General features: G+C 43.7%; 1 protein-coding gene across 1 annotated transcript in view; it reads left to right on the plus strand.

The window, feature by feature from the left end:
- The window catches only part of SETBP1 (SET binding protein 1), a 370,803-nt gene that overhangs the window by 241,557 nt on the left and 106,544 nt on the right, over window positions 1–22,702 (plus strand). The window contains exon 4 of the mRNA XM_060029535.2: window positions 18,598–22,057. Coding sequence (XP_059885518.1) covers window positions 18,598–22,057 — 3,460 coding nt within the window. The remainder of the gene's footprint in view (window positions 1–18,597; window positions 22,058–22,702) is intronic.

Consider the following 22,702-nt stretch of genomic DNA (forward strand, 5'->3'; position numbering starts at 1 on the left):
ATGTCATCCACAGCCTAGGGTTTTTTTGTAGAATCAGCTCAGGCAAACCCTATAAGAAATAGCTGGAGAGAGAAAACTACCTCAGCTGTATTTAGGGTTTTCAAGAATGAGGTTCCTCCTACATGTTTAATACTAAGTTAAAAATAATTGCACTTTAGAGTTTACGATGGTTGAGCCAGAAGAGCCTTGGACATCCTCTGTCACACTAGCCATTTTGTTTAATGGATGGGGAAACTGAGACCCATAGGGGCAGTGCATGCACTAGAAATCAGGGTTCCTGATGCTCACCTTAATGCTTTCTGCCCACTGTGTCTCAAACTGCCCTTGAATTCCAGGAGCCAACTTCACCCACTTGGCAGGACATGGGTTCATTCAGAAGAAACCTGGAACTAACAGTGTTAGTCCCAGGGATGTCTCAATGCTAACTCCTCTGCTTATTTGGTGCGAAACAGACTCCCAAAGTACATTGCTCACTCCTCATGAGAACTGATTCATTTAGGCACCTATTCAGTAAATTACCTCGTGTATGGTACCCAGGTAATTCAGAGGAGCACAGTCAGCTCTCCAAGGCCTTGAGAGAAGAGCACAACACAAGTTCAGAGATAGGTGGGTGCAGCTTAGGGAACCTACTGTGCTCCTTTCCTTCTTGAGCCTGTGTGAGTTTTTTTTATTTCTCCAGAATGACCTAAACTTTCCAGGGTCTGTATAATGGCTGGAAAAATTGCCTCAATCTCACCTGGATTTTTTTTTTTTTTTAAGCTACAGAGCCCAAGCTGTCTGGTACATACCCATGAGGCAGTAACCATAAAACAGAGGGACAAGTAAATCTTACTTCCATCTCCAAAAATGTATACGTTTTTCCCCTGTAAATTCACACATAATAAAATACTTTAAAATTGCCTTTTATTTCTCGATATATGCAGGGCTGTGAGGGAGGGAGCATAGGCTTGAGGAGGAAGGGCAGGCTGTAGCCTGCTCCAGAACTAGGACCCACTCAACCCACAGACTAACGGCAGAAAAATGAGGCTGGGTAGTCAGGCTTCTTTTATGATGGGAGAAATGACTGTTTTTATGGCACGCTAAATAAAACCTGCTTTGGAGCTAGAAGTTTATTGCCAGAGTGGGGAGAGCTGTTGTTTGTGTTTTCTGTTCCCCTCCCTTCCCCTCCCCTCCCTCCCCTTCAGCTGCGACATGGAAAGATGGGTGGTAAGAATTTAGAAGTCCTTAGAAAGTGTATAGAAATAATATGATTTTTTAAATTATACTAAAATTTATCTTAACTTTTCCCTGCATCTCATGCTGATTTTACAGGGAGTGTGATCAGCATTCTTGGCTTTCTGAAATCGTTAGACGAGTTCTCAACCAAGCAATAACAAACAATTGCAGTGACCTGCATGTATATAGTGCTTTATGGTTTCCAGAATGTTTTCACATGCCCTAGATCCTCAGGGCAACCTGGAGAGGCAAGCCGGTGATCATTTCTCTATTACAGAAAGAAGGATGGATACCCAGAGCGTCAGGTTACTTCCCAAGGTTGCACCACTAGTTAAGGGTCGAGTGAAAGCTGAAACCCCGATTAATTAAATAAAGAGGAAATGAAATTAAGATCCTTACATGGACAGTGGCGAGCTTGGAGAGCATTAGATTGAAGGAGAGGCAAGGCTAAGACACTATTAGTCTGTAAATGTTATAGAAGGTAAGTTTCTGTTGACCTGCAGCTGTACATGGGATGCGTCTTTGTCTTTAAAAGCCTTATGCCCTGGTGCAGAGTCAGCAAAGGCAGGAAGAAAAAGATGTAGCATACCTCAGCATCCATGAGGCCGCAGAAGGAAGTTTTTCACTGTATGATTTTTGCCTGATGGTTAATGCCATACCATCAGGAAGTGCCGGGGCAAGATGCTTGCCCTCTCTGGGATGCAGTAGTCTCATTGAATGATGAGGTGTTTCCTAGGGGCTCTGCTAGGTCCCTCATCCCCTGTCTCTTCTTGCATGTGGGGAATTGCTGAAAACAAGCCCAGAATTACCTGGACATGGTTAAGCCAGTGGGCCAACGAAGGAGGGTCTCAAGGTGACTGCTATTAAAGCAGTTATTGACAAGGCGGGTGTCTGAGAATGGACCCACTTCAGGAGCAAGTGGAATTATTAAGGCCAAGCTCTCTGACCAAACTTGACAAGGAGCCAAGGGAAAGGCAGGCACAAATTCTGAAAGAGATAATCCAGCAACCAAGCTGGGACAGAAGCTTCAGGTTGGCCTCACCTTGGAGGCATGTTCAAGAATCCAGAGCTATGGGGGTAGGTCCAACAGGGGCAACAAGGTTCAGCGAAGTGCATGAGCTTGCAGGTCCCAGAGAGTAACGTCAGAACAGAGGGTGTCATCGCAGTGCCTTGCACCTCGTCTCCTAAATGGAGAAGGTTCTCACGAGGGAATAGAAGGAGCAGCTGGAAATTGGAGTCAGGACACTCGGGACCAACTCTGACCATGATTATCTGTGTGAGTTTGAGCAATCCTTTAGTCCTCTGGTTCAGTGTCTTCCTCTGTAATAGGAGAAGAGGGTCTAAGATTGTGAGAGCACCGTACCTCATCTGTAGTCTGGCCAAATATACATTTGCTTCATGAATGATTCCAGAATAAATTGAGTCAGATACATCAGACCCTGACCTAATGGAGGCAGACATAGATTTTCAACTTACATCCAAACTTCCCTGTCACCTTTCAGTGATGCCAGCTGCCCACAGACAGGCGCTGGTATTCATCATAGATAGTAAGTGGTGCATTTTGTCCCCATGAATTTATAGCATGGCAGCACCCCAACCCAAAGCACCCCCAACAAGAACTCTGTACAGTGCTTTGCTTTCTATGGTTTGGTGCAGAAATGGCCTGAAACCCTATTAAGCTAAATCATGACAGTCAAAGACAATGGGGAGAATGTGTGTCCAGTTCACAACTTCTAGACGGTTGACACCGTAAGATATATTCACTCCAGGAAGGCACCAGGTACAGCTGGAGAGATCAAGACCAAGCCATTTGGCCCAGAATAACTCTGCAGAATCATGACGAGTGAGTGTGCTTGGGCTGGATTCTCCTTCAGACTAGTTCGTGTCGCTCTGGTTATCAGAAACCCCCTCCCAGACCTGGCATCACACCCAGGAATTTGAGCTGAAACTCTCACCTGGAGGCTGTGAGGATAGCTAGGAGTAAAGGATGCATGTGTCCTGACCCCTCTTACTAGAGAGCTGAGTTTCAGATGCAGCAGGGAGGGTGATACCAATAATTATTTTTATTTTATTTTTTTACATCTTTATTAGATTATAATTGCTTTACAATGTTGTGTTAGTTTCTGCTGTACAATAAAGTGAATCAGCTATATGTATATCCCCTCCCTCTTGGGCCTGCCTCCCACCCTCCCCATCCCCAAATAATTAATAATCATAAAGTTATAGTATTAGTAATAACTGGAAATTGTTGAACACTTACAATGTGTTCTATGATAACATTTTTACCAATGTTGTCATGTTTAATTTTCAAAACAACACTATTAGGTAGCCATGTTATCTCTCCCATTTTGGAAGTAGAGAAGATAAGAAACAAGTCCCAGGCCATACAGGCTGTAAGAGGCAAAGCTAGAACTTGAACTGAGTTCCTTCTGATTCCTGACTCTGAGCGTGCCCTCGGGATTCTCCACTGCATAGTGAGCACTGGAATAGCCTTGACTGTACACCCAGCACTGGATGAAGTGCTTTACATAGATTGACATATTTGATTCACCTATTGACCTTACTAGGTAAATGTATTATCATCCCTGTTTTGCAGCTAAGGAAATTGGGACACAGACAGGTTAAGCAACTTGCCCAACGTCACACAGCTAGTAAGATTTTAATACAGATTTCTTAGCTCAAGAGTCTGTGTTCCTCACTGCTACACATTTCTTCTCCACTGCCTCTCAAAAGAAGACAGAAGACAATCCATAACTGACAGATGCCATGCTACCTTAAACAGGAAGCCTCCTAGAGAAAGTTCAGGAGCACAAATTGAACAGGAGACTCTAAGGGTGGTCAGCACTGATTGACATAGAGACCCACGTGATTGCCGCACCAGGGACATCACTGTGGGCAGCCACCTAGGACACGATCACACTCCAGGGGCAAGAATGATTCTGGGTCTCAGCCCCCACCCACAAGGCTAGCCCCGTGCCTTTGCTCTGCCCTCCTGGCCTTCTTCTAAATGAGACTCATGCGAAATGAAGGATGCACCGAATGCCTGCAGTTTGCAGTGTTTATGGGAAACTTTAAAAGCTGGTTTTGCAGGCTAATTCAGCATCTCCATGACATTTTTGACTTGATTTATAATCAATGGTTATTTTAGCTCTACTGGTAAAAAGCACCAGTTTTGCAGTAAAATGGATTTATAGAAAGGAAACATGAGGTAAAGAGGGGAAAAAATACTTCTTTTCCTCCGCCCTCTCCCATCTTAAGACTTTTTCCTCTAACAAGCAAAAGCTAGATATAATCTTTGGGCTTAATCTTTGGGCCCTTTCCTGCCTGGTCTCTGCTACTCCTCCACCCTGGAACAAAACTGAACAATTCTTAACCCCTTCCATATAGAATCCCTTAGATTACCAAGTGTTTACCAAGCTTGACTGAAGTAAGGCTCTCTGGGCCCTAGCCCAGAATCGTGACTCCAGACTTTCAGGAGAGAGGCCTGGTGAACTGTGAATTTAACAGCGGCCACTGGTAGCTCTTAGCTGCAGGCGGGTTTGGGAAATGCCCTGTTTTGGGCCAGATTAGCCATCCACTCCCCTTATTCATCCAGCTTTCTTTAGGAGATAGCTTTCCCAGATCCTGGGCCATTCTGGTTCTCACTCTGAATGCACTTCAGGTTTTGTACCTCTCTCGTGGATGTGACATTCAGACCTTAATACTCCACCCTGCTAGTTTGCCACTTCATCGTATGCTACTGATTCTCAAAGAAGAAGAGAAGAGAACATGTTCTTTTTCCTCCTTTTTTGAGGGAGTGGCCTGAAGAATAGGCCACATGGAGAGTAGCTGACACATTTTTAAAACCCAACTGTTGCTCCGCGATGCTTCATCTTCATCGGGTGCACACTGTGCGCACTGTTGCTTAGGACTTTCACTACAGAATATGTCCCAGGCCAGGACTGTTCCCTGTCCCTTAGGGTTCCTGGGACCCAGCTGGAGGCCTAGAGAAGCTTGGGCAGGGCGGGCAAAGCCTGTTTGCTGGAGCAGGGCAGAGGTGGTACTGTTGGTGGCATTCTGCTTCAGCAAGTTCTCAGCACCTGAATGGCTCAATCAGGAGGCCTCCGTGTCCCTTCCAGAAGGATGTGGCAATGTGCACTCCAATTAGCCCCGCCAAGCTTACGCCATGGCTGCCTCTGAAGCGGTAGCCCTGCAGCTCCACACCATTTTCTCTCTTTCTCTAAATTTTCTTGAGTTGACTTCTAGCTCGTCTGCTGAGAGGCTGTTTTTCTATTTGTATGTCACATAAATGAAAGCCCAGTTTTTAGCATTTTCCCCTAACAATAGCACTTTTCCAGACCCACTGGGGAAGCCCCTTTGAGACCTGCTAAGACCCCTCAGTTCTGCTAAGAACTGTTATAGGAGGGGTTGCCAGGAACTCCCTCCCAAGGGTGTGTTCACTCTCAGTTACAGGGTCCTGGTCCTCAGATCCAGGCCAACACCTGAAGGGATGCTTGTCTCCCCAGCTTGGCAAAACAATCCAAGGGGCAAACAGAATTTCGGCTCAAAATGGGAAAGCAGTGTCTAATAGATAGAACAATGTATTTTGTGCAGAAGTAAGCTCTCCGTGACTCTGTATTGTCAAGTGGGTCCCAGGGAGGCTCTGAAGGAAGACCTTGAGCTCTGAACATTGGGTTAATAGGTTGAGGGTGGCGGTGGGGGTAGCGACAGACTTCTGGAATGAGTGACTGCAAGAGCACACCATCCGAGCTTAAGTGAGGTGCTCCCTGTTTAATGCCTCTGCCCTATCCCCTGTTTCTGCTGGATGTTACTTTTCAGAAAAGTAGTTTATTGAAAAATACAATACAAAAGTTTAGCTATATTAACACAGTACCTACTAAGGGCCAGGCACTGTTAAATACTTTACGCTCACCAGCTGCTAATACTCTCACTCCCCTTTGACGTGGATACTGCTGTTAATTTCTAGATGAGGAAGCTAAGATAGGAAGAGGCCACAGGACTTGTCCTGCATTGTGGTCCTGGGATTCAGACCCTCGCATAGATCTCAAGCCTCCCCACCACACTGCGGCCTCTCAGCTGTCCCTTGGATCTCAGGAATAGTGACCTCAGTCAAAGGCTTGAGAAAAGAGGGTCTGAGCTAGCACATCTCAAATGGTTGACCTTGGACACCACCTGGGAGCTTGTTAGAAATGCAGAATCACAGCTCCACCCCTGACCTCCTATATCAGAATATGCATTTTCACAAGATCCCCAGGTGAATCATGTGCAATTTAAATTTGAGACGCTCAGGGTTCCAGTGTCACTCTTCTATATGGTCCAGGTCTTTCATTTATACTATAGCTCCCTTCCCACAGTTGAGGTGGGGGGAGGGGGAGGGAACAATGAACAGACTTTTAAAACATGAAATCATCTCTCATGCTCTTACTGTTTTAACAAATTCCTCTCAGGTATTTGTTACCTCTCAGGTAACAAATTCCTCCTTCAGGTATTTTGTTCAGTCCTCATCAGAGTCCTGATTTGTGCTGACAGGGAAAGAGACTCAAGCTAGTGGAGGTGGAGATGGTACAGCAAGGAGGAGGGCAGTGGAGACAGTGGTGGGGTCCACTGGGGACCAGGCCGGGTCCGCACCCCTGCTGCTCTTGCTGCTGCTCCCTGCTCCCCCGCCTCTAGCCCTGTTGGCTTCCCTCCTCTTTGGAGCATAACAAAGGGTGGCTCCCCCACCAGGAGAGCCCTGATATGTCCCTGAACGTGACAGTCCCTCCAGCCACCGCCAATGTTATTAATTTTTAAAACAAACTTCCTGATTGAGGTCTGGCTGCCTCTAAATTGTCTCTACAAGGAGACTGTGTACTAATTAACCCATAGAAACAATCAATGATGTACCTTTTTCAAGTTTCAGGGTGATTAGAATATGAAAATGAAGAGCACAATGGTGCAGATGTTTTAAAATCACAGCAGACAGCAATTAGTGACACGGAAACCAGCTGCTTATCTCTCCAGATAAAGCCTCTTAATAGGGAATTACACTGGAGGAGTCATTACCCAGATGGATCTCACATGATTTACAGAGGAGGCGGGCAGCGTTAACTGATTTGTGAGCAGGTTCTTGTCAAGCTTCCTTCTTACCTCAAGGAAGGTGGATTTGTGGCTGGGGTGGAGGGGGACTTCACCTTTCTACCTGTTGGCCCAGGTCAGGGAAGCCACCAAGGATGAGGAAAGGAGAGAATGGGGCCTGCAAGAAGCCACAGGCACCTGTCTCCTTGATTCAGGCTCCATTGTTTTGGGATCAACTCCCTCAGCTGTCCCTGAGCAAAGGGGAGAGTGAGGCCTGGGGAAGGGGAAACACTGAGTTGTTGGCTGCCTAGGTGTTCATTGGAAAGAAAGTGTCACTAAGTTCTGCTGAGTGGCTTTGGGGTGTGAGTGTGCATGTGATATAGAGAGCTCTTAGTAATCTTTGTTTGATGTATTTTCTCTCCTTCTTTTACATAATTGAGGTAAAATTTACATATTCTGAAATGTATACATCTTAAGTGTACAGTTCAAAGAGTTTTTGACAAATGTATACAGCTGTGTAACTCACACTCTTATCCTGATACAAAATATGGGTATTACCCCCAGAAACTTTCCTCCTACCCTTTCCCACTCCCACCCAACCTTTAAGCAACCACTTTTCTGATTACTATCATAATAGATTAGTTTTACCTGTTCTAGAACTTTATGCAATGAAATCATACAGTATGTACGTTTTTGGAGTCTGGCTTTTTTCACTCAGCATAATTTCATGTGTGTGACTTATCCATATTGTGGAATATATCCATACATTGTTCTTTGTATTGATGAGTTTGTGTGTTCTTCTGTTGATTGACACCTACGCTGTTTCCAGGTGCTTTCTACTCTGAATAAGCTGCTGTAAAGTTTCTGTAAAAGTCTGTTTGTGGATACATGTTCTCATCTCTTGGGTAAATACACAGGAGTGGAATTGCTGGGTCATAGTGTATATTTAGCTTTAAAAGACATCACAGGGAGATCAGCTCGGTGCTTTGTGACCACCTAGAGGGGTGGGATGGGGGGGTAGGAGGGAGAGGCAAGAGGGAGGAGATATGGGGATATATGTATATGTATAGCTGATTCACTTTGTTATAAAGCAGAAACTAACACACCATTGTAAAGCAATTATACTCCAGTAAAGATGTAAATAAATAAATAAGACATGGCCAAAACAGCTTCCAAAGTAGTACCATTTTGTGCTACCTCCAGCAATGGATGAGAGTTGAGAGTTTCAATTGTTCATACCCTTATCAGTGCTGGTTATCTTCAATATTTTTAATATTAGCTATCCTACTTGGTGTTCAGTGGTATCTCATGGTGGTTTTAATTGGCATTTTCTTGCTGACAAACGATGTTTGAGGACATTGGCATGTGCTCCCTATCCACCCCTACTTTTGTGATTCAGCATATTTTGGTGAAGGTGTTTTGCAGTTGTGTGAGGTTAAGTTCATTGAGAACATTGATCAAATCTTCTGTATATTTTTTCTAATTTTTTTTTAGTCAATTTGCTCTAGCAATTACTGAAAGAAGAGTGTTAAAATCCCTTTGTGTCATTGGCTATGTCTTTCTTTAATTCTCTTAGTTTTCATTTCAAGCATTTGATCCAAGTATATGTTACGAGATGCAAACAAATTTAGGATTATTGTTTCTTGATGAATTGACTCTCTTATTTTGAAATGTCCCTAGTGCCTCTGGTAATACTCTTTGTTCTGAAGCCCATCTTGCACTATATTAATTCACTCCAGCATTCTAAGATTTGGTGTTTGTGTGGTATGTCTTTTCCCATCCTTTTAAGCTGTCTTTATCTTTGTATACGGTTGGTCAAAAAGTTAAATCGGGTTTTTCATGTTACGAAAGACCCAAACGAACCTTTTGGCCAACCCAATATTAATTGTGTATCTCTTGTAAACAACATATAGTTATGTCTTACTTTTTTATTCAGTTTGACAATCTACCACCTGCTTTTTGGTTTGGCTTTGCCTTCTGTTGTTCATTTGTTGGGGGGAGGGGTTGTTTAGTATATTTAGAGTTAATTACCTATATTGTTGAGCTTAAGTCTACCATGTTACTATATGTTTTCTGTTTTTCCCATCTATCTTCATTCTTTTTTCTCCTTTTCTACCCTCTTTGGACAAATCAAGCCTTTTTAGTGTTCCGTGTGTTTCCTTCTATTGGCATTTTAGATATACAACTTTGTTTTATTTTTAGTGGTTGCTCTGGTGATTACAGTATGCACCCTTAAAGTATCACATCTACTTTAATCTAATATTACATCTCTTCAAATATAAGCACGTTACAAGTGTATACTTCCATATACCTTCTCTTGCTCTTTGTTTTATTACTGTACATTGTATTTCTATAAATGTCATAAGCTTCATGATACACTGTTGTTATTTCCACTTTAAGCAGTCAGTTGCCTTTTGAAGATTTTAAGACCGAGAATAAGACGTTGTATATATGCCCACATATTTACCATTTCCATGTTCTTCATTCATTCATGTAGATCTGAGTTTCTATCTGGTGTTATTTCGCTTTAGGCTAAAGAACTTCCTTTTACATTTCTTGTAATTCAGGTCTACCAGCAGTGAATTCCCTCACTTTTTATTTATCTGAAAATATCTTTATTTTGCCTTCATATATGAAGAATGTTTTCATGGGATAGAGAAATTTAAGTTGACTTTATTTTCATTTTAGTACTTTAAAGATATTATTTCATTGTCTTCTGGCTTGATTTTTATTGATAAAAATCAGACATTGTTTTTGTCACTATTTCCCTGTATATAATGTGTCTTATTTCTCTGGCTGCTTTTAACATTTTCTCTTTGGACTTCATCAATTTGTTTACAATGTACTTAGATGTAGTTTTTTTGTGTGCTTATTCTGCTTGGGATTCGTTGAGATTCTTAGCTATGTGAATCCACATGCATTATTCTCTCTTCTCTACTGGCATTCTAATTATATGTATGTTAGACCACTTGATACTTTTCTATAGGTCACTGAAGTGCTGTTTGTTTGTTTGTTTTTTAATCTCCCTCTCCCACCCTACTCACCCCTCAATTTGGATAATTTCTGCTGTCTTTTCTTCATGTTCTCCGAGCTTCTCTTCTACTGTGTCTTGTATGCTTATATTAAGCCCATCAAGAGAATTTTTCATTTCAGATATTGTATTATTCCAATTTAGAATTTCATTTTGTTATTTTGGTATAGTTGCCATCTCTGTGCTGAGATTTCCCGTATGTTCATCAGTTATTCCCATCTTTTCCTTACTACTTGACCATCTTTATAATGGCTGTTTTGAGGGCCTTGGATCTATATCTACCCTCCTGGGTATGCGTCATATTTGCTTCAGTGTTTGTCTAATAATTCTTTGTTTGTTTTCCTTTGAAGAGTTTTACTTTTGTTCTGATTGGTAGTTAATTTACTGGCAGATTTGCTTTATCTTATTAAGGATTCTTTTTAGACTTTGCTAGCTTTTATGCTAGGGCTTGAGTAATCCTACTCTTAAGGAGTACCAATTCTGGGATATCAACTGACCGTCTGGGATATTTATTAAAGTCTCCCCATTCTGGCTAGTCAGAAATCCAACACTGCCCAATATTTTGTGACCTTAGGACTCTATGTTCAGCTTATAGCCCCCAGTAGCAAATATCTGCTATGCTTCATGGAATCTTGCCCTCAAGTGCAGATTAAAGTTTGGCCAAAGATATAGGGTATTTCTATTAAGGTTTCTAGGATTCTTTTTCTACATATCTCCCTCTTCTCAGGTGCCCTGTCCCCCAAGTTCTAGTCCCCTCAAAAGTCTCAAACTATAATCTCTGTTTCCTCTACCCAGTGAAATTACAGTTCTCTGGATTCCACTTCCCTGTGCCCAGGTTTAGAAAGTTCTCCTGGGCAGAAAACTAGGATATGGCAGAGCCTCTTAAGTTTCCTTCTATCTAGAATCACGGCCCATATTACCTGTTGCTCAAAGCCTGAAAATAGTTGTTTCATGTATTTCATAGTTTTATGTTTATTTCCATAGAAAAGTTAAGTCTAATACCTATTAATACCATTATGGTTGGAACCAAGTCCGCAATCATTAATTATGCAGAATTACTGTGTACTCAAGGAAGCATATGATAGTGCCTCTGTATTTGTGTAAGCTGTTATCACCCCCAATAAAAGGAGTGCTTTAATATCACTCACAGTCCCCAAACAGCAAATCAGGAATTGTTCCTATGGGAACCACACTAAGGTAACTTCCCAGGGCAATTCATGTGACAGGAAATGAGGACTGTATATATGTAACTGGAAACTTCATGTCCATTTAGGGGCTTTTCTGTGTTCCATTGTCTTAGTCTGTTTGGGCTGCTATAACGGAATACCATAGACTGAGTGCCTTGTAAAAACAGAAATTTATTTCTCACAGTTCTGGAGGCTGGGAATTCCAAGAGCGAGGCGTTGGCAGATTCAGTGTCTGGCAAGAGCCTGCGTCCTCGTTCATAGATGGCTGTCTTCTCTCTGTGTGCTCACATGGTGAAGGACAACTGAGCTCTCTGGGGTCTCTTTTATTATAAGAGCATTAACCCCATTCATGAAGTCTCCACCCTCATGATCTAATCACATTGTGCTCCCATAGGCCTCACTTCCTAATACCATGACACTGGGAGTTAGGATTTCAACGTATGAATTTTGAAAGGACACAGACATTCATGGAATTCTGTGGAATCACAGGATCATAAAGCCATGGTTCAAATAGGGTACTTAGTGACATTCTTCTCTACCTACCATTAGCAAATGCAGGAATGAACTGGGCTGAGGAGAGATGCTTTGAGAGCAAGTTCAATGGAAGCTGGCATGTGCATTCCTCCTATTCATGAGCCTAAATGGTAATTTTCAGTCTTTTCTTAAGTGACAGAACCATCTCTCTCCACCTCCTTTCTCTTTAATGAAATCCTTTGCAAGGCTGCTCTGTTCAATTGGGGGTTAAAAGAATGGAGCTTCTCTGTTGCCCAATCCACTGGCTACAGTTCAGAAATGTCTTTACAAAATCCTAGGACTCTGTGGAACACATTTGAAAACCACTGAGCTGGAACATCTCCTGATAATATCAGAGCCTCTTTAGTCCCTAACCCAGACCCCTGTCTTTGATATAATCCAGTGGTTCTCAACTCTGTCTGCACATTGGGATAACTGAGAGCTTTGAAAAATGTACTACTGTTCAGGTCCCACCTCTAGAATGTTGACTTAATTGGTCTGGATCAGATCCCAGCTATGGTGTTCTTTATGAAGCTTCCTGGATGATTCTAACATGCAGCCAGGGTTGAGAACCTTTAATCAGACAGTGTGTGGTTGCATTCCTTTTCTCCCACACTCAGCTCTTGCTCAGGCTTGAGCACTTGCTTCAAGACTCAGGGGTGGAATGCCAAGATTCCCCAGAACTCTGGGGATTGGCTTGGATGAGTTGGGGAAATAGAAATCCCAGGGTGGGAGGTCACGAACCCCTGCATGCCTAGTTCTTTCTGGAAGGACAGTATTTTCATCCACCCATATAACTGACCTCTGCCCACCATGCAGTGTACTTGGAAAACCTAAACAGAGGATGGACTGTGTTAGAGTTTCTTACTATGTAAATTACAAAGAGTTCAGAGAGCAAAACAGGAATACTCAGTGGTGCCAAATTACATATCCTAACAGGTCTGTGGTGTTTTGCTCTGCATATTTACCACCAAAAAGTGCTGTGAATGTCACAGCAACCACGGAAGAGCCCCACCCCAGAGGAATTATGGTGTTAAAACATTAGATAAGTGGTTTTACAACTCAATTATATATCAGAATTATCTGGGGAGCATGTTAAAATGCACATTCCTTGGTCCCACCCTGGGAGATGGCAAATGAGCCTATCTGCAGTGGGGCCTAGGAATCTGTATTAGTAACCAGTACCTTAGGTGGCTCTGATACAGGGATCTAGGACCACATCTCGAGAAGTACCAGGTGCCAAAATAAGAGATAAAGCTCCCCTCATTCCTTCATACCCAGGCACATTTTCCTGTTCACGTAAAGCAAAATATCCCACAAACAGTAAATTTAAATTATTGCTGTCAAAAGTAGCACAAACACAGCTAACCCAAAAGAGTAGTTTATCATCCACAAAGTCATGCTTGATTTTTGATTTTTGATATGATTTTTCTCAGACCCAAATCGTCATGTCGTCCTCTCATTGTGACAAAACTTGCTTTAGATAAGCCTGAGATAAGGCTGGGTGACTTCCTTTCTTCCATTTTCACAGACTTTTAAGTTTTTATGCAGTGATTTAATGCTTGTTTTTAAAATTATGTAAAAATAAAGTGCTTTTTAAAAAGAAATCTGACTTGTACAAAATTTAGATTCTGTATAAGCCAATTTATACGTTGGTTGTGGGGGAGGAGATAGTTATCTACTTTACAAAATAATTCTTCACATTACAGAAGGACTTCCTTCCATACACACATTCTGTAGGAGAGAAATCTGTCTAGTGTTTTGAGAATGGTGTTTCCCTGATGAATATTTGGCCTAGGCTCAAGGTGCATGGAAAGCACTGCTCTTATAAAAAGTAAGCCATACCTTCAGAATTGACTGTGAGTTCCACAATCAATCAATTTGTGGGAATGGGGAAGCAGCTAAGATGAAACTGGAGGGAAGGGGGCAGCACACAACCTTAGAAAGAATGACATAGCCCAAGGACATGACATGAACTGATTAGAACCAACTGGGTCCAAGATGGCAGACAGGTCGACTTCCACTAGACCTTGAGCCTCAGTATACACTCATTGTAACACATCAGCAAGGTAAATGACACACCCACAGGCACCATGACAGTTTCAAGGCCAACCATAAGGATCAAAAAGTGGGTGGTGGCCCAATTCCTAGAAATCCCCGCCCCTTCCCCAAATAGCTGGAATACCCCTCCCACTCATTAGCCTATGAAATTACCCGCTCCTGTAAAAACTGACAACCCCATACCCTGGTGCCTTTCTCACCTTCTGAGACGGCCCACACTCTGTCTGTGGAGTGTGTTTCTCTCTAAATAAATCCACTTCTTACCGATCACTTTGTCTCTCACTGAATTCTTTCTGCGATGAGATATCAAGAATCTGAGCTTCTTAAGTCCTGAAACCAGGTGTGTGATCTCAGTTGGAAGATCGTGGGTTTTGGCCAGGTTCGAGTCCCAGCCATGTGAGTTCAAGCCCTAATCAGGGTTTTGGCCAGGTTCAAGTCCTGGCCGCATGGGTTCAAGTCCCAGTCTGGATTTAGGCTGGGTTCGAATCCCAGCATGTGGGTTCAAGTCCCAATCTGAGGTGCACAGTTTCAAAGAGATGTGCTGAGCTTGACGGTATTAAAAGCCTTCCATAAAAATAATCTGGCCCAATGTAGTATTCCCTTATTTGCTAACCGTTTCAGAGATAGCCCTGCTGAGGGCTGAGGGTAGTATAAAGTCCATAGAAGATTCAGGTCTGATCCCCCAGAAAAATCTAAAGGGGAAATGGAAACAAGTGCTATGTGGGTTAATAAGGCCCCAAGTCAAAGCCCCCTATATGGAATAATATCCCCAGACCTCTGGAGAAGGATGGGAGGGAGAGCTCGCTTGCCCTTGCATTGAGCCGGGAGCCTGTTTTGCGATGTCTGGCTCTGTCTCAATGGAGTAAGTGCTCAGTTCTCAGTGAAGGGCATATTGGAACTGACAGTCTCACCATTGTGTATATAATCTGTCATGGCTGACAGATGAAGAAATGGGATTTTGTGAAATGCAACGAGATATAGCCATCAGCCACTGCTGGAAGGAAGCCTTGTTCTTCTGGACCCCTTAAAAAGCACTCATTCTCAGTCCTCTTTGCCCCTTCACTGCAGCCTTCTGAGCGCTGGGTTTAAAGCACCATTTCCCCCCCATTACTGCTGATCTTTTGTTGTGCTTCCCTTTTGTCCACCCTGCCCTTTGATTGCCAAGCTCTCCCAGCAGGGCAAATTGCAGCTGAAATGGTAGAAACAATGGGATCAGGCAGTGTCCAGATGGAGGCACTGGGAACCAGGCATGCTTAACTGCTTACTTTCAGCTGGTCTGCCCTGAGTGTAAGTGAGCAGGCCCCACCTTTCAATTGCCAGAGTGAAATCCACCCTCCTGACAGTCACATGGGCTTCCCCAGAAGCAGGGTTAATTGGAAAATGAAACAATTAATGGGAGATGAGAAAGAACTAACAGTAAAAATTGCGCTGAAGGGGAGTTACCTTGCAAGTGCCTTTAGTCCTTAAGTATTTGGGAACAATCTTTTGTTCAACATGTAATGCATCTGAGCCCTCCAGTTTCATCATGAGCCATTATGAAATGAGTGATTGGTGGCTTATTGTCTTTTGTGTGCAGCCATATATTTTGTCATGGTAATAGGCATCTTAAATATTATTTTGTTTGTTCGTTCAACAAACATTTATTGAGAACTTTCTGGGTGGTTTGCTTTGTAATAGATACTGGAGATAAAAGGATAAATGAGTGTGTCTGACCTCAAAGTACTTACAGTCTAGGAGAGAGAGACAGAAAAGTATACAAATAAATGGCACATCGCATTACAAGGATTGTGATAGATATATTCATGAGAGACAATGGTGCATGCAGAAGGAATGGCATAAGAAATTAGGCTGAAGGAGGTAACAGTGTCTGCAGACAATATGTTGCAATATGCAGGTCATTAATCTCACTAATGACAAAATGGAATACCCATAGTAAAGCAGATGTTCCTTCATTTATTCAATAACTGTTTATTGAGTGCCTACTATTTGCCAGGCACTGTACTTGGTATCTCTGTGATGGTGTATACAGGCTAGAAAGGGAGACAGGCATTAATTCAATTAGTACAAAAATCAAATGTAAATTTAAAACTATGATAAGTACAACAAAGATGAGATACATGGTTTCATGAAAACTTACAATAGGAGTATTTCTATAAGGTAGGGGGCCTCACTAGGATTGAGCTGAGATTAGAACATAAAGGAAAGTTAATGAAGGACTCTGCTAGTTGCCAAGAGTAAGATGGAGCAATAGGGAAAAACTGATGGGAATTAGAGGTGAAGATTCCAGCTTTACCACGAAGCCCCTCTGTGGACTTCAGTATACAGATCTGGAGAAGTGGAGAGGGGTTGATGACAAGGGTAGAGGTGAGAGGTGAGTGCTGTTTTGCCCAGGTCCAAAATAACTTAAACCTTTTGTCCTACAGTTTTTATTAAGTACTACCACTAACTCTCTAGAATGTTCTAGTGTGAGCAACCAATTATTTTGTCACCCAAAGAAGTGGGAAATTTTGTTTCCAAGCCCTCTTCTAGCCTGTCATCCTGTGAGTATACACATAGTGCCAGCTAAAATCCAAAGCATAAATGACAAATTAACAAAGCCCTGACTCATAAAAGATAAGTAGGATTTACTATTTTATGCCATGAATAAGATTTCTCTATTTTTGCCAAAAATGAGATAGAGCCTATGTCCACGGCAGTAATACCTAGCGGCCAAAGTCAAGTGTCAGGATTAGTTCTCTAGATGATGATGGCAGTGTCTCTACTATAAACTGCAAGGTGAAGAAAAAATTAAATACTTTTTTTTCTTAATTTTCTCCTGGGCACTTAACAGGCCAGGGGAAGCTCTCTCATGATTCTTAAAAAATATGCTTCAATATTGGAAGTATAAACAGGATTTCACAAAATCAGGGAGGCAGAAAATAACGCTAGGGATTCCAGGAACTGGTGTGAATGAAACCCTGGTTGCTTTACTATATTGAATTTTACCCATAATTCTTTCTGCCATCTGCATTTTGACTCTTACCAGGGACAATAAGAAATGTTTTCTAATAAAGCGTAAATCCTATAGCATCAATGGCAAAAGACAGAGAAGAGATAGGTGATAGATATATAGCTAGCTAGCTAGCCAGCTAGATAGACACATACAGTACATACATACATAGACAGGTAAACAGACAGATACATATTATAGATTAAAACTTCCTAAATTCACTAAGCCATTATCATATACTTCTTAGTTGGGATATTATCAAAGCTTTCTTAATTTACTAATATTTTCCCTTTAACAAATCTTAGGGAAATACATCCTCTGTGTATAAAACAGGACTTATAATAAGCTTTAAAGACTGCTTTCTTTGTACTGGTAGCCTGGCTTAAACTCTATCTGGAACAATGTGAACATATCTATATTAAAAATAGCTTAATATCTCAAAACAGTGTGTTCACTATCCATTGCCTTTGTGAGTTTATAGACGTTTGATATGTTGTGTCTCTAGCACACGTTCTGCCTTTGCTGGCCGAAGAGTTAGTCTAAGGAAGGTGCAAAGTCTGAAGACGTTCATGTAGAGCCAATGTAGGGAAAAACACAGCTGACAAAGTCCAATGGAGTGATCTTGAATGATAATTATTTTTTTTTCCTGGCACATTTGTCCAGGAGACTTGTTTCCTTTTTTTTTTTTTCTTTTTTCTTTTTTTTCTTTTTCCAAGGTTCCTTTTGAGAATATCCACGCGTTTTCTCAAGAGAGTAGTCAGGGCCTAATGTGGGCTTAAGGATGTCTTAGCAGGCTCACTCCCAAACACGCACCACTCCTAGAGTCGGCAGAGATTTGAGGGCTCTTCCATGTTTCTTTGCTTCTTTTCGTTTCTTCTCTATGCCCTTGACTGGCCCACTTTTCCCCACGCAGTCATCAAACTTCCCCCCCCCTTAATTCCTCAACTTGTGCTTTTTCTCCTTGTTGCAGTGGTTCCTAATGAGTTGCTTGTTTGAGTGCAGAGATGCTGAACTCCAGGATAAACTCCAAACAGAAATGAACTGCAGTAGGCAGAAGCAAGGGAAAGATGTGTGTTTGAGAAGAAGCTGGGGCAAAAATAAGCTGCAGCTGGAGTTAGGGAAACGCGTGCAGGGAGTCTGGAAGTTCAGATGCTCTCCTGAACTCTGCCACCTTGGGCAGGACTCTTCATGGCTAAAGTTTTAGCGTCTTCATTTGGAAAATAGAAGCATTGGACTGAGGGACCTTTAGGGCCCCTCCTGACTCTAAACAGTTCTTATTCTGAGATTGCATTAAACCAAGATAGGTTAAAGTTCCTGTTATCTAGGGAGAGAAAGACAGCGATTATAGCATCCTTATTAATGTTCAAAATCAACACAATGTATTTTTACTAAAGAAATTGAAAAAAACCTTCACAAAGCATTCTGGAATTAAAGGTGTCTGTTTCCAACTTTTGAATAATTAAGCCTTTTGACATTAAATTTTAAATAGTTTCACCGTGCTGATCTTTGTTTCTCTCTCTCTCCTTCTCCACTCCACCCACCCTTAGGCTTACGAGCGGCCACAGAAACACTCAGCTCTCCATTATGACCCAGGCCTCCCACAGGACTTCACCGGTGACACCTTAAAACCAAAGCACCAGCAAAAAAGCAGCAGCCAGAACCACGTGGACTGGTCCACCAACTCTGACAATGGACCTGCCACTCAGAATTGCTTCATCAGTACAGAGTCTGGCAGAGAAACTGCAAGCACCAGCAAGATCCCAGCTCTTGAGCCCCTGGCTTCCTTTGCAAAGGCCCAGGGTAAGAAAGGCAGTGCAGGGAGCACATGGAGTCAGTTGTCCAACAGTAGCAAAGATCTGCTCTTGGGAGGTGTGGTTTCATCTCCAAGCAACCACAGCTCACCAGCTCCACCCAGCAGCTCTGCTGAGTGCAGTGGGCTCCAGCCCTTGGTAGATCAAGATGGAGGAGGTGCAAAGGAGCCCCCAGAACCACCTACTACTATAGGCAGCAAGAAAAAGTCCAGTAAAAAAGATGTGATAAGTCAAACCATACCAAACTCAGACCTAGACTGGGTCAAGAATGCTCAGAAAGCATTTGACAATACAGAAGGGAAACGGGAAGGCTACTCTGCAGATAATGCCCAAGAGGCATCACCAGTCAGGCAGAATGTGAGTTCCGTCAGTAATCCTGAAAATGACTCAAGCCATGTCCGGATTACTATCCCTATCAAGGCACCCTGCCTAGATCCAAGCAGCCATAAGAGGAAAAAGAGACAGTCCATCAAAGCAGTGGTGGAGAAGATCATGCCAGAGAAAGCCCTGGCTTCTGGAATCACTATGAGCAGCGAAGTAGTTAATAGGATACTTTCCAACCCCGAGGGTAATAAGAAAGATCCCCGTGTCCCTAAGTTGGGTAAAATGATAGAGAACGAGTCCCCCTCAGCTGGCCTTGAAACTGGTGGAAATGCTGAGAAGGTTGTCCCTGGAGGTGTATCTAAGCAGCGGAAGCCACCCATGGTCGTGACACCTCCAACATGCACAGATCACTCTCCAAGAAAGCTGCCAGAAATCCAGCACCCCAAATTCGCTGCAAAACGGAGGTGGACGTGCAGCAAACCAAAACCCACCAGTCTCCTTCGGGAGGCAGTCATGGCCACCTCCGATAAACTGATGGTGGAACCGCCATCTGCTTACCCCATAACCCCGTCCAGCCCTCTGTACACCAACACAGACAGTCTTACTGTGATCACGCCGGTAAAAAAGAAGCGGGGACGACCAAAGAAGCAGCCTTTGCTCACGGTTGAGACGATTCATGAGGGGACCTCCACCAGTCCAGTCAGTCCCATCAGCCGGGAATTTCCTGGAACCAAGAAAAGAAAGAGACGACGTAGTTTAGCTAAGTTGGCCCAATTAGTGCCAGGAGAGGACAAACCCATGAGTGAGATGAAATTTCACAAAAAAGTTGGAAAGCTTGGGGTGTTAGATAAGAAGACCATCAAAACTATCAATAAGATGAAAACACTCAAAAGGAAAAATATCTTGAACCAGATCTTGTCCTGCTCCAGCAGCATTGCGCTGAAGGCCAAAGCTCCCCCAGAGACCAGCCCTGGGGCAGCAGCAATCGAGAGCAAATTGGGCAAGCAGATAAATGTCAGTAAGAGGGGCACCATCTACATTGGCAAGAAGAGGGGCAGGAAGCCAAGGGCAGAGCTGCCACCCCCATCCGAAGAACCCAAAACAGCCATCAAGCACCCGAGGCCAGTTTCTAGCCAGCCGGATGTTCCCGTCGTGCCTTCCAACTTTCAGTCACTTGTGGCGTCTTCACCAGCAGCTATGCACCCACTTTCGACACAGTTAGGTGGGTCCAATGGCAACCTGAGCCCCGCCAGCACTGAAACCAACTTTTCAGAGTTGAAAACTATGCCAAATCTCCAGCCCATCAGTGCTCTTCCAACCAAAACCCAAAAGGGAATCCATAGTGGGACCTGGAAGCTGTCTCCACCCAGGCTGATGGCCAACTCCCCTTCACACCTTTGCGAGATCGGGTCACTCAAGGAGATAACACTGTCCCCTGTGAGCGAGTCCCACAGTGAGGAGACGATCCCGAGTGACAGTGGCATTGGGACAGACAACAACAGCACGTCTGACCAAGCAGAGAAGAGTTCCGAATCCCGACGGAGGTACTCTTTTGATTTCTGCTCCCTGGACAACCCGGAGGCCATCCCATCTGACACCAGCACAAAGAACCGGCATGGCCACCGGCAGAAGCATCTCATCGTGGACAACTTTCTGGCCCACGAAAGCCTCAAGAAGCCAAAGCACAAGAGGAAACGGAAAAGCCTGCAAAACCGTGATGATCTCCAGTTTCTGGCAGACCTGGAAGAGCTCATCACCAAGTTCCAAGTGTTCAGGATCTCTCACCGGAGTTATACTTTTTACCATGAGAATCCATATCCCAGCATTTTTCGGATTAATTTTGATCACTATTACCCGGTGCCATATATCCAGTATGACCCGTTGCTCTATCTTCGTAGGACTTCAGACTTAAAGTCAAAGAAGAAGCGTGGTAGGCCTGCAAAAACCAATGACACCATGACAAAGGTGCCTTTTTTACAAGGGTTCAGCTACCCTATTCCCAGTGGAAGTTACTATGCACCCTATGGAATGCCTTACACATCAATGCCTATGATGAACCTTGGTTATTACAGTCAGTACCCAGCTCCTCTGTACCTGTCGCACACGCTCGGAGCAGCGTCCCCATTCATGAGGCCAACAGTGCCACCACCTCAGTTTCACACAAGCTCCCATGTGAAGATGTCTGGTACGGCTAAGCATAAAGCAAAGCATGGAGTGCACCTGCAGGGGCCCGTGGGCATGGGCCTCGGTGACAGGCAGCCATCCCTGAATCCTCCCAAGGTGGGCAGTGCCGGTCTGTCCAGTGGTCGGCTCCACAAGAGGAAACACAAACATAAGCATAAGCACAAGGAAGACCGGCTCCTGGGGACCCACGACAACCTGAGTGGTCTCTTTGCAGGCAAAGCCACAGGCTTCTCCAGCCACATCCTGAGCGAACGGCTGAGCAGTGCAGACAAAGAGCTCTCCCTTGTGAGTGAGAAAAACAAGCATAAGGAGAAGCAGAAGTACCAGCACAGTGAAGCCAGCCACAAAGCGTCCAAGAACAACTTTGAAGTGGACACCCTGTCTACGCTGTCACTTTCTGATGCCCAGCATTGGACGCAGGCCAAGGACAAAGGTGACTTGAGCAGCGAGCCTGTGGACTCGTGCACAAAACGGTACTCTGGCAATGGCGGGGACGGCAGCAGCGCAAGACCAGAGAGCCTGGATGTGTTCAGTGAGATGAACCCTCCGAACGACAAGTGGGACAGTGATGTGAGTGGGAGTAAAAGGAGGAGCTATGAAGGCTTTGGGACGTACAGGGAAAAGGACATCCAAGCCTTCAAGATGAACCGCAAGGAGAGAAGTTCCTATGACTCCTCCTTATCTCCAGGTAAGGCCGAGTTTTCTTCAAACTTGGACTGTCTTGTTACTTGGTTGCTGGGCACTGCCCTGCAGCAGTCCGCCATCTTTGGCACGTTGGGTTCACTAGTTTGCAGAGAGGTAGAAACCAAATGAAAACAGGTCTCCTTGCAAATGTGAGTCTGCTGCACATTTTATGCATTGTTTAATCAGTTATTTTCTGTCTTTCCTCTCTTGGAGCCATTGCCTGAGAACTGTGGGCCCAGAGGCAGCCCCAGTAGCTGCCAAGACTACAACCATACCCACTACCTTTATGCTTTTAATTAAAGATGCTATGCCTAAGTCTTCATCTGACCTGATGGTACATTTGCTAGTTGGATAAAACCTCTAAAACTCTCTAGGAATACCAACAAGATCCCAAGAAAGTCAACGTTGGATGGGAATGAGTATCTAGTTTACCTGACATGCTAGCTCTAGAAGTCACACATCCTAGGTTGAAACATCTACAGTAGAGCCATTGGAAGCTGATGACCAGTGAATCTTGAAGTCTACCTGATAAGGAAGCCACAGACCAAAGCCATGTTGTCCTCTTTTTGGCATCTGATAAGCAGCTCTTGGTAGACCCCTAAAGTGCAGCCCTGACCTGTCATTTCCCTGCATAAAGGTGAGGGTGGGC

Source organism: Delphinus delphis, chromosome 13 (genome assembly GCF_949987515.2).
Source record: "Delphinus delphis chromosome 13, mDelDel1.2, whole genome shotgun sequence".
NCBI classification, from domain to species: Eukaryota; Metazoa; Chordata; class Mammalia; order Artiodactyla; family Delphinidae; genus Delphinus; species Delphinus delphis.